The sequence below is a fragment of the Thunnus thynnus genome, chromosome 5 (assembly GCF_963924715.1).
Source record: "Thunnus thynnus chromosome 5, fThuThy2.1, whole genome shotgun sequence".
Classification (NCBI taxonomy): Eukaryota; Metazoa; Chordata; class Actinopteri; order Scombriformes; family Scombridae; genus Thunnus; species Thunnus thynnus.
In genome coordinates, this window is record NC_089521.1 from 20941176 (window position 1) to 20954448 (window position 13273).

The 13273-nt window shown below is 38.7% G+C and overlaps 1 protein-coding gene across 3 annotated transcripts in view; it reads left to right on the forward strand.

The window, feature by feature from the left end:
• The window catches only part of ano3 (anoctamin 3), a 33089-nt gene that overhangs the window by 3965 nt on the left and 15851 nt on the right, over positions 1 to 13273 (forward strand). The window contains exons 2-6 of one of the 3 annotated variants that reach the window (XM_067589961.1): positions 7432 to 7638; positions 10031 to 10161; positions 10321 to 10476; positions 10621 to 10721; positions 10843 to 10887. In XM_067589961.1, coding sequence (XP_067446062.1) covers positions 7432 to 7638; positions 10031 to 10161; positions 10321 to 10476; positions 10621 to 10721; positions 10843 to 10887 — 640 coding nt within the window. Of the gene's footprint in view, positions 1 to 7431; positions 7639 to 10030; positions 10162 to 10320; positions 10477 to 10620; positions 10722 to 10842; positions 10888 to 12368; positions 12834 to 13273 lie in introns of those variants that run through there. The other 2 variants (XM_067589962.1, XM_067589963.1) reach the window with 2 other exon arrangements.

The following is a 13273-nucleotide window of genomic DNA, read 5'->3' on the forward strand; positions in this document are numbered from 1 at the left end:
GTGATAGACAGACAACATGAGCCAACGCTGTCTGTGGAGCAGATTATTGGATACTTCATATTGTTTTTCACTTTGACATGAAACACGATATTGATATTTTGATATTTTTTGATATTTTGATGATCAATATTTTTTATGATAACAATGTATCAAATGACAGTATGTAATGTCAAATGCATCACTCTACATGATTAACCTACACAATTACCCAACCCTGCAGCTCCCCTCGGCTTTATGGAGCTTTATAGCGAGCTCACAACTTTACTGTTTTGGTTCATTCTCACTGCTCTCATAGTGTCGTTTTCTGCTGCAGCAGGCAGCTGTTTTCAGTGAAAAATCTCTAGAAACACATTGTACACTACCTGCTCAGCACCAAACAGAAAACAGACACAGTTAGTGACAATCTGGTGAACATAGTGGAACATTTAGCACCTACAGACCCGGATATTTCCCTCAGGGGTGGGTAGAGACCAAAAACAGAGCTAAAAGAGAGTGAATATTCACTTAATCACTATAAACAGATGTTGTAAGCAACGGGACAAGATTTTGGTAGCAGAAGCGTTCTGGTTTCCATTTGTAGTCAGAGTAGGTTTGACCAATCACGTTTGAGCAGGCTTTGGTTGCATGCAGGTAAATAGTCTGTGTGGAGAGCAAAACAGTTGGAAAACATTGGCTGAAATGCAGTCTCAGAACCCATAAGCTATCGTCTGATGATGATTTAGCTTTTTTTAAAAAATGTATCTGCATTCATACACATATATCTGTTTGTAGAGATTAGTCGAAATGTGGACTGGACTGTCTGAAGTTGCTAATCGGACTGTAAACAACAACCAGCACACAGAATAGGAAGTCTTGGTCCAGGGACCCATTATCCAGATATCCGCTGGCTACACCAGAACCCCTGCAATATTGGCCTTTGCCCCCCAGATGCTAAATCATTGCTAGACAGATTTGATATTCCGATATCTGAGATTGATATTCACCAGGTGGACAGAAACACAACTCTAAATGAATGATGTTGTTGCTTTGTAACTGCTAGATGCCTAAATAGGCAAGTGTTTGCTACCAGGTTCAATATATCAACTTAAAAGTGATAATATATCAATGTTGTGTTCAAAATGTGTTTCTGTCGCCATTAAATGGCCAAAAAAATCTGTTAATGCAATTTCAAAGTTTTTGTTTCTGTTGATCAGAATCTAAAAGTTATAATCTACAGTGATTCAATGTTGTTAAATTAAAACATGAAAAATAAATACTTTTTATAGTCACTGCACATACTGACGCTATGTTGCTTTCCACTGGTGGCTAAAAATGATATTGTAATTACATACACATATTTTAATCACCTATGATTTAATTTTAGGTCAAGTCAACAGGCCAACTTCTGTACACCCACCAACCACATTATACTGTCATTATAGTCACATATTGTAAGTCAATATCTTGTTTAGCTAACTCAATAATCTATACAATATATCAGATTAGAATAGTTCACCAATTCGTCATAATTAAATGTATGAATGAACATGCAGACATTTTATTTGTACTGAGTTGATACATTACTGTTGGAAATTACAAATCATGGAAGAATTCGTGTTTATTATTCCACCAACACATCCTGAAATGTTGACAGAGAAAATGGATATTTAAAGGCCATTATATGTGTAAATTAGACAACTGGTGCATTCTGCACTGTGTGTCTGCCAAAGTGTCTTTAATGATACGACCACTGAGGCCACCAACATCAGAAAATTTCAAATCCTATATCTAGTGACTTTAAAAATGAATGTGTTGTTGACCCCTTGTCATGGGGTATTTCAGGGGGCGCCATGTTGATTTTTCCCTGTGCTAAACAGAAAATCTAATTAATACCTGTATACCTATTATAATTATTAATCCCACTGTATTTGAATTTTAAGCTTTGAACCTGCAGTCACAGTATCAGCGCTGCAGAAGTTGTTATTTACTGCGATGTTATCAGTTCTATTTTTAGAATATCTTCACTTTTAAAATAATTTCAAGTACACTGTTATGATGCTGAATTTAGGTCACCAGATAGATTTTATCAGATGAACACAGCAAACACAAGTGTTTAAATTTCAACATTTTGTGATTTATTTTCACATTTCTCGCATGGATTAAAATCTCAGTATCTAGTGAAGCCCTCGTGCAATCCACACTGGAGATCACTCATCATTTGCTATTCACACTTATACCTGATCAGCAAGAATTACTGACTTGCCTCGCATATTAACCACGTGACGCAAGATATGAGCTGAATATTCAGCGGCTCCTAATGATGCTGTTCCAAATACTCACTGTGAACTCGTCTCCGTCTATGTGTTCTCTGATATGGTGCCAGGCGGAGGATGAAAAACACTCTAATTTGCTTGAAGAACGTTTCTGCAAGAGAGGCTGCCGGCCTCCCCTCAGTCCTGCCTCCATGATATAATTTTTATAAACACACCGCAGCATGGTTTTGGACGTGCTTCTCTGAGTGTGTGTGTGTGTGTTATTTATACATTTTTACCCACTCTTTTATAGCATGGATCCCCCGAAATGGACTCTTTAAGGGGAAGGCCGTTATGATGTGTGTTGTGCTTAAAAAGGTCTGGATGCAGAATGTTCCTCAGTTGAAAGCTGTGACGCTGAAAGTGCTGTGGGCGGAACACATGGATGATTGGATGAATAATTGAAGGTATAGAAAGAGAAAACATAGAGGCATGATGAGAAACAGCCCACTGACCTGAATTCTCTGTTTGCTACTTTATCCTTGCAGATAATGTCTTGGTGCTTCTCATTCTGCTCAGGTCTCTCACAGTGCTGTTAGACAAACGTGACTCAAGGCTAAAGCGATGTTTCTTTTACACATCTCGGACAGTTTTACCTCATTTTCATAGCATTGTTTTGCTTCCTCTGCTGTCTGGCAGCTTGTAATTGATCATAAAATCCTTGACATTTTTCAAATTAAACGTTTGTTCTTCCTGCTTGCAGTTTCCAGCTGGCTCGGAGTAGATTGCCTACAGACGCACACAGAAGAATACACATAGAGGAATAGAGCTGTGACTCTGCCAGAGATATGCTCACTTTTTATGACAGAAATATACAAGAGAAGCATAAGAACTGAGAAACACAACCTTCGTTCTCGATTTTATATGACAAAAACATGCATTTGTAGATATGTATATAGTCAAAATGGCATATATATAGAATATCATACCCAACACACATGCACAGACCAAAAAAAAAATCCTTTTAATCTCACATCACAAGACCATCATGGACAAGCTGGAGAGGAGAGATCCAAATCCCGGATCACGACCTTCACTGAAGCTCGTCCAACTCCCCGTCGGATGAGCCTGAGTGGGTGTTTGTAAGAGCGCACACAGGCTTGTCGGCAAGGCCGTGTGTCGTGCTGATGCAGAGACATTTTAGAGGTGTTTTTGTTCACACATCACCTCATAGTGAGCGTCCACTCCCTGAGCCTCTTGATCAGTTTTCACTTTATTCCTCCTCCTGGTGCCAGACTTAGTCAGTGTCAGCCATCACTCCCATACCAACTGGCACACACACACACACACACACACACATGCACATACAGTCCATGCACACGCACAGGATTAACTTTCTCCTGATAAACCAGTTTTAGCCAGCGCACAGTGAGATTAAACACAGGATTTCACATTAGATGAGCCCTTTATATATTTATATGGACTTGAATGTAATGCTCAAGTGCTCAGACTGTGATGCAGAGTTTGTAGAGTCGGTCTGCATGAAGAAATTAGGCAAAAGCTTTGGAACAGGGCAGTGATTGTCAGACCATCATTATTATATCCTTAATATCCAAAGGGGCTGAGAGATTTGACCATCTACATGTGCTCTGAAATTTCCATGGAGACAATTTCACACAACACCAACCCCATCCAATTTATGGGTCTATTTTAAACTTTGAGAGTCCTTTGGGGCCACCGAGCCTCACCCCTACAGGCCCATTAGCTCGTTCTTCCCTGATGTATCATCTCAGACATGTTGAGCCTTGCAGATGTTTGTTGGGATTATCTAGACCAACTAGAATCCTGTAAATGTACCTTTTTGGTTTATGGTTACTATACACAGGAGCCATTCTCTATGTATTGATCAGTGTAATGGAAAGAAAGTATGCAGGGTCTTCTAACTAAACAGTTTTATTAAACAAGAATGCATCAACTCCTCAGGCCAGTCCACACACACACTGTGATATTATAGCACTTTAGGCTTGTTAGCATGTTGTTTTGCTGAGACAGTGAGAAACAGTCCCTCTTGCTCACTGGACCATAAATACTCTGCTTTCTAAAATGTCATTGCAGATGTAATTGGCACAATATGATTCTTTACAGAATCATAGATTAAAAGCCTGCGGCGCAGTATTGATTTGAAATATTGGATTTAATGAAATTGACTGAAATATGAAATGCCAAGAAGAGGAGCTGGATGCTTGTGTTCCCTGTAAACTTAATTAAAGCACTGGGAAATCAAGCGTTGTTATTAGCCTTAAGACAAATTAACTTTTTGGCATGTACTGTACAAATAGATTAATTCAAAGTGTACCCAAAGGTATTTTGGGCGGTGCTGAATTTTGTGCTGAGTAATGCCTTATTCTTAAAAGACATTTATGTCAAATTATTTTTAAAGAAAATCTGTCTCTTGAGTAGAGTGCAATCCAGCTGCAAGCAGAGTTTTAATGCTCATCAAAATTTCTACAATATTCACTTTCTCAATTATTCATTGTACAGCTTTTAGCTGAAGCTCACAAGCTTCATTCATGTCATATCTGTAGGGCTGCACAGGAAATAAACAGTGTGATTAGTGGTTCCCCTGGGCCCGCAAGCTCACATCTTTAACTGGCTTCATTCTTACCCAACATCGCTGGGAAATCCCATCGAGATCAATGTCATGTGATTGAGTTACTGCGCAGCTTGCGGTGTGGGCCCTCAGGATGCAGAGAGTGAATTATCAGTGCGGCTCAACATTTCAGGAAGGTCACTGAGAGAATTCCTCCCTGGAGGTGAAAGAATGTCGTGTTCTCATTTGAAAGAGAGCAAACCTTCATTTCATGAATAAATATGTCAAGTGCTGCACCGCTGAAGCTGCCGCCTAATGTGAAGGTCAGGTGCAATGACCTGCTTTCATAGCCGGACATTCATTATCGTTATTAACCGCTGAGTTTCATCACTGTGGTATTGTTGCCTCACAATTACTCATTTAACAATCTTGTCAGCTCCACTATCATGTATTGTTATTTTATTGCTGAACTAACCTTGAAAATGACCTCTACTGATATTAATGAAAACATGCCATGCTAATGAGTAAGAAGAAGTTTGTAACAGCACAAATGAATTCTGTAATTACATGTATATTTGTTAAATTGGTTGCAGTACTAGCATATGTGTGTACTGTGATTTAGTTTTGTGGTGCATCATCATGCTGTGCTGTCTTGAGGTATTGAGCTGTGTGATTTGATGGAAGGGGAGTGCTGATGGTTTTAATGCACTCCTCTATGAAGGGCAGACATTATCACCATTATTGTAGCCCATAAAAGGATGGACCAGTTGATGAGTGAAGTGATTTCACCCTCCCTTCCTTTTTTCCACCCACTCCCTTGATTTCACTCAGTGCACTGGGACTATTAAGTACTGTAAACAAGTTTTCTTACTTTAAATTTGTCTTTCTTCCTTTCAAATTTCTTGCTGTTATTAGACAGTTTTATTTGTTGTTATATTTTGAGATGAGAGAATATGATATAAACGAGGAGATAAAAAAATAGCCAATAAAGCAGTTTGAAAACATCAAAATAAAAGATAAACTCTAAAATTGGAAATTATTGTAACCTAATCGAACAGTTACGGGTTTGTAGAGTTCATACTAACGTATGTTAAAGGGTAAGTCTGGCAATTTTCTATATTTTTCTTATTGTCAACAAATATCATGTGCAGAACCAAACCAACTATGAATCAATCGTACTTACAAGTATTGTGTGTGTATCCAAAGCCTGATATATCTTATTCCTCTGTGCCGTAGACCTCCGTTGTTGTCCAAAAACTATTAAGAACACATCAATTAGCCACACCGCTGCATTAGGTGGACCCGAGTGTTATGTTTCCATCCTGCCATGACGACAAAGGTTGCCCAACTTTATGGAAGTACTAACCACATTTCAAGCGATCACTTAAACCAAACCATAATCATTCCCTTAACCAAGTGGTTTGGTGCCTAAATCTAACCAGACCTTAACCACAGCGTTGTCACATCATGAAACATATTTTTTTTAACAGTGGTTTGTAATGGTTTTGGAAAGCAGCATATTATACTGCAATGGGTTCTTCTGGAGTGCATGGTACAAATGACCTATGTGGTTGTTTAATTTGGAGGATTTGTTGACTTGGTGACATGTTCCTTCGCCACAAAGAGTTTGGTCATGGTAGTTTGTTGAGAAATGGCTCCAAAGACTAATAACGGCGATCACATTTTCAGTCTCCAGAGGGAAATTCCTTGTATGGCAGATGCCACTGCACATGTGTGAGAACGTTTACAGAGCTTTGCTAGCCTGTTGTGTAACATAACCTCTTGACTTTGTACTAAATTGTAAATTTCTCAGAGAACCTCAGTACAAAGTCAAGAGGTTATTCTTTTATTCTTAGTCTTTGGAGCTGTTCTACAGCACAGAGGAATGAGCTGTATCAGGCTTTGGACACACACACATACTTCTTATTTTGGATCTGCACATGAGATTTGTTTGAAAAATATAGAAAACTGCCAGACTTATCCTTTAACCCACTTATTTCCTACCTACATATGCATTACAAACTATGCAAAGTACTGTATAATTTATATGTGGCTCTTTCATCAGCTGCTTGGCTACCAGCTGACTCGTCACATCCAATCATATTCCTGAAGGGGACCTTTACAACCTGACACTTCTTACTGACACCTTTACAGTAAATCGTATTAATTTAATGTCCAAAATTACTTACAAGAAAGTAAGTAAAGTAAGGCAGGAGTTACAAATGACCAATGGGTTTTTCTCATGACTCATGCCAATGCTATTTGCTTTTGCAGCTCCTGCCACCATCTTAATCTGCTCCTTATGTGCTTTATTTTTTGGTATTGTTGATTTAACTAAGATTTAATGTTTAATATGTTTATTAAGGGGGATTAACCCTGTAATGCAGAATCCTCTGTGTTCAGATCTTTGAGAGCTCCCTCAAAGAGTTAGAGCCTTTTCCGTTACTGTATAACCATGCTAAATGAAATATATAGATATTTATCTTTGAAATATGCATACATGTAAACATATCATGTTATGAATTTGTAAATAAAAACATTTTCACAATCAAGCTGTTTTTTTTAAGTCAAATGACCTCCTCGACCTTCTTCTGCTCCTCTCGCCTTCAGGCATGCACACCAGCATCAGCGAGATCCTAAAGGAGAAAAGCCTGAAGCCGTCTCGCCGCAGCCTGCCGTGCCTGGCCCAGAGTCAGACTCATCCAATAAACCTCAACCACTTCCTGTCGGTGCCTCTGAGTCCAGAGCCCAAACCAGAGGTTGAAGGTCTGAGTCAGAGCATCAGCACTTCCTGCAGCCTCCTCCCCCCACAGACAGGTCAGTCTGTTAAGTGGAAGTCCTCCGAAACCCATAAGTGGATGAGACGAATGCTTCAGCTGTGAGAGAGGAGTTACATCAACAGTTTGATTATTGATGTTTGTGGATTTTAAAGACTATGTTGTGGATATCTACTGTCAAAAGTAACAAACAGTTAATGAAAAAGAAATATCTGAAATAAGTTACCATAGCAAATGCTGTGTAAGAGGTGGGTCATATTATTTTGCAAGCCTGTTAGCAGACTGCTGTTCTTCTTTGATGACGCAAATACAATTTATCCAGATTTTTTTTTATATTTTATTGTCCTTGACATGTGAAATTATTTTGTCTGAGTTTTTACTGAAGCACCTGCCACTTTGGCACAGATAATTTGGCCCTACAGCTAACAAATTGCGGTAAATAGCTTTGAACTTGAAATGACCTGACGTTGTAAGCACCAGTCAAGTGGTCATTTCAAAGCTGAAGTATTTTTTCTACTCTGCATATAGACAATGAAACCTACGACAGCAAATCCACATCATGTCTGTGATAAGAGCTTTTCTATTGAAATTAAAGTTTTTATTGTGTGTCTGATATACTGTTACTAGTTACAGCTGTCGTGGTCTGTTGGTTGTGTTTCAACTCTATGCAGAGCGCTGACTATAATGAATTTTATGCTCAACAGCAACACAGTTGGTTGCTACACATATATTCAAGATGGTGATGACATTTGTGGCCTGTGCATAATATTAATTGATGAGACAGTGTTAATGCTGCAGGGGATTTAGAAAACATTGTGTAAGTCATAGATGTCTGGTGCACTTCCAAAAGGGGTGAGATGGTGTGGAAAAATGCAAATCCAAGGAAAATACTCCTTCACTGGATAGACTGGTAAAAATGGAAATGCCTGTCGGAAAGGGAACATTATGCAGTCTTATTAATATCTTCAAGAATATTCAGAAGCCATTGACAGGGCTCTATTTCTGTGGCAAAGACTAGCACAAGCAGCACTACAACAACAAGTTGGTATTATTCTGCCCTTGAAATCCCCCTTTGCCCATCCTTTTGGTATTTCTGCAGTGTGCATGGTGCAAAAGTGGGAAGAAACATGTGAATTATATGCAGATGAGGCTGTAGAAAGCAAAGTGATGCTATTCTGGTCGGAGCTGGCTCTTTGACGTTGTGCCGAGAATAGACTTCTGAGGATCAGATCTGTGTTCTGTCAGCCTGTGAAGAGTGTAGAGTGAAGGAGACAGTCTAGCCAGAACAACCAGAGTGGCGTCACTTAACGAGAACATAATCATTCACCAGCACCCCACATGTGTGCGACGGGGTCAAGCTGGACACAACGCACAGCTTTACTGCCATATTTTACTGTACATGACATGGCAAGCTTTGATTAACTTTACAGATGCTAAATATTAAAACCTCCATTTTCTAACTAGGTAATAGTGATACACGTATTTATTACACACAATTTTTTTCTTTCCTATGTTCTTGTAATTTGCGCCTGCATATATCTGTGTGAAAACACAGCATCATCAACTAGTGTAATTCAGGCTGCTTTCGGGTCCTTTTCAGCACCTCACGTCGCCCAAACTTCTGAGTCATTTTTCAGCACATTTGACACTTTTATCTCTGAATCTAAATGGTCTGTATTGACTCTCAGTGTGGAGGAAATTCACACTGACGTCTGTAATGAAGATGTATCACTGCAATCAATTTCCCACAACTTTCTGAACTAGACATGGGCACTCTTGATCTCCATTGTACATACTGAAGTAAAGACGGTTTTAACACCATTTATTCTGATTATTTTAAATTGTAGGTGGTGGATAATAGATATACTTTTCCACTGTATTACTCTAATGACAGCAAAACCAACCAGCTGCTGTATGACTTTTTTTTTATTATTCTCCAGAGATATACTGAGTCTAAATATTGTCTCACTGCTCACTGTTGCTCTTAAAATGGGCAGAAGATGAGGAAGCTGTCAATACATTATGGATACAACAAACCTGGGGAGACTTTTAGACATTTAGTGTTTGTGCCAAAATACGTAAATCTGAACTGTTCAAAGGGAAAATGTTGGTACAGTTTTGTCTGGTGTGTGGGTGTTACATAACTGTTATTTGTTTATGTACATCAGTGGGATGCGTAAAGATTCAGGAAGGAAGGAAACACGATTGGCTCTCTTTCAACATCGGTGCATCGATCTGTTAAATTGCATTAAGGTGTTGCTCTCAAGCTGGTGCCCACATTCAAATAATTTGGATTGTTATTTATCTCAGATCTTATTTCAATGTTGGCAGCTGAATTAAGGAAAATATTGACTCAAGTGACAAAAGACTTAATGGAGAGACTTTGTGCAGTTCAATAGCTGTCTCATTGATCATGCTTTGTCTGTGTGCAGCAGAGGATGGCAAGGATCACTACGTGGAGGAGTCAGAGGCAACTACATGTGAAACCAGGGCAGACGAGTCGTTTCTGCTACAAAAGCCTGTCACTCGGGCTAAACTAAAGGCCCGCATAGATTCACTTCAGGTATCACATTCTCATTAATCCACATTCACTGTCACAAACAGTAAAAATCTCTGCTGATGTTACACTGCAGTTATTTTGGCTCTGAACCACTGAGGAGCTTTTAGCATTTCCAGTCATGTGTTCAGCGTCTCATTCAGATGTGAAACATTGCTGCCACAGGGAAAGGCTCCAGCTGATTCATCTGGACTCTTTTTCCGAGATGGGAAAAAGCGTATTGACTACATCCTGGTTTACAAGAAGTCCAGTCCACAGGTGGAGAAGAGGTGCACCTTTGAGAAGAATTTGCGTGCTGAGGGACTAATGCTGGAAAAGGAGGTAAGAATCCTGATATATAATAGATAACGGGAAAAAACAAACAAAATTCTTTTGGTTTGGTTTTTTGAAGCAAACTTAATTGCTCAACTTCTCAAACTCTTGTATTTTAATAGTGTATTTGTATTTTTATCTTAAATTTGACAGCCCTCTTTGACGAACAACGACATCATGTTTGTGAAGGTCCATGCTCCCTGGGATACTCTTTGCAAATATGCAGAGCAGATGAACATCCGAATGCCTTTCAGGTAACAGTTGTTGAGAAATAATAATGAACCTTAAACTCTGGCAAGAAAGAGCGTTAGTGTCTTTCAGTGGCTGGCAACTTCATCCAGTTTCTCTAACTTTTTCTTTTTTTTCTTCTTTAAGGAAAAAATGCTACTTTACAGACTGGAAAAGCAAAACCTTGGGCAGGTAAGTAGATTTAGGGTGAAGGATTATTTTTCTCTGTGGCTCTCTGGGGGCAGGAAGCTGGATTCTTCTTTTTTAATGAAATTCATGAGAGGCACAGCTGCCAGGCTTCAGCTGTAATGTGAGCTGTGGACTGAAGTTATCCATCACCTCAGTGAAGAACACAGACAGTGAAAGTTTGAGTCAAACCGTCATCATCCTTTGTAACACATTTAGTGAGTATTTATCAGTCCAGGATGAATCAAACCTCTGTGCAGATTATGTGTGAATTATATGCTGTATTTACAAAGTCTAGGATTATTTTTTAAATTGGAAAAATCACATCTTGTGTGCAGTATGGAAGAGCAGCAATAATGGAAATAGTTGAGAAGTGAATCTTTTGAAAGTCCTTTTAAAAATAAGTGACCAAGTGCAATGTTTAATTTTTCCAGGACTTAAAAATAACAGGCATTGTTATGCTTGTTTAAACAAATAATTAAACTTTCCAACCTTTTCAAAAAGCACAGAATCTAGCACACATTGTTAAGACCACAATACCGTAACTCACCCACACTGACAGTGCTTTTCTATAAAATACTTGTAATCTGTCCATCAAAAACAAGGAGCTGCACAGGCTTATGTGCATGCTATTTTTAGAGAGATGTAGTTGTGCTTTTATGTGATGTTCAAGTGTTGTCCAAGCTCTGCGCAGGACTTCAGATTCCTGTTATTTCACAGATAGTAGCAGTCAATAAGAAATCACTGAAAGACAAATATGTGCTTTTTTGTTTTGAAAAGTAAAACTTTTGAGTTACATTCTGAAAAGACTACAAATTTGTGTTATTATGAACCTAAAATTTGTAACTTTTTGCTTGTTTTCATCTGGTTCAGGTTTGAGAGGTAATTGAAATGATGTTGGAATTACAGCAAAGATAGCAGATTCGTGCAGATTTCTATCCTTGAAGAGACCTCATTACAATTGTCAACCTGCATAGATACAACCTGACAGACTGGTCAACACTTTCAATAGCCTATGAGTGTAGAGTGTATCTCCATCCACCGTAAATGTGCCAGTTTTAGTGATTTGCAATACAATAAAGCATGCAACTGTATCAATGATCCATTAAAATACAAATACATACAAACAGAAATACATCATGGACAGAGGTTGTCAAAAGAAGAGAAGTTCAGGCAGTAGTTGAAAATATGGGAGATAATATAAATATTAAAGGCTTATTTTGTTATTTCACATTTTCATACCATGTCTGTTTTAAGAGCCATACATGGAAGATATTCAAACATACAAACAGAGCTGACAGAAATCACACTAATGAGAATCACTAACTGAGAACAAAGCACTTCCAGATTTTGAGTGAGAGTGATCTTAGTCACTGTGAAAAATGGACCATTATGTTTCCCTCACAGTTCCTGCAGTCTTTCACTAATCTTTTGTCCGAGAGATAAAAATCTACCTGAGTAGCAGGCTTTATGTGTTCACTAATGGTCTGTCACTAACTCATGTCTCTGTGAAGCTGAAAAAATGGGCTGAGTGGTGACAGCTTGCTGGTTTGATATCTTTACTTTCTGTACAGTGCCTGTTCCCTTCACAACAACATTCATAAGCTGTTCTCTGGCAACAATGCATTGTGCCCCAGAGATCCCATTTATATCCGTTCAATCCATATCAGAGCGGCAGCATCACATATTAGTCAAAGACCGTTCCAGCAAATCTGTCGAAGCAATGTGCAAATTGAACCACGCCAGCTGATTTTCAGCCACGCTTGTGGCGAGGCTTTAGGGATGGAAATGTCAGTCAGTCTGTCAGTCCACCACTTTGATCCAGACTGAAATATCTCAACAACTGTTGGATCGATTGCCATAAAATTTGGCACAGATGTTCATGGTACCCAGAGGATTATTTCCTAAAGACTTTGATGATCCAATGACTTTTCCTCTACCGCCACCATGAGGTTCACATTTTTGTTTTGTTTTTGTTGTGAAATATCTCAACAACTACTGGATAGATTACCAACCCCTCAGGATGATTTGTGATTACTTTAGTGATCATTTGGTGAACTTTTTGTATAGTGCCATCATCAGGTCAAAGTTTTAACTTGTCTTTACTCTTTGGTTTATGACCAAATACTTGCTAACTAATAATATTCCCTTTGTGTTTGGGGCTAATTAGCAAATGTTAGCATGCTAACATGCTAAACTAAGATGGTGAGTAAAGTAAACATTGCATGCTAAATATCAACATGCTAGCATTATCACTGTGAGCATGTTAGCATGCTGACATTAGCATTTAGCTCAAAGCACCTGTTGTACCTAAGTAGAGCATCACAGAGCGGTTAGCATAGCCGTACAGACTTTCTTTTTTCTATTTATTATGTCCATTTAACATTAAAAG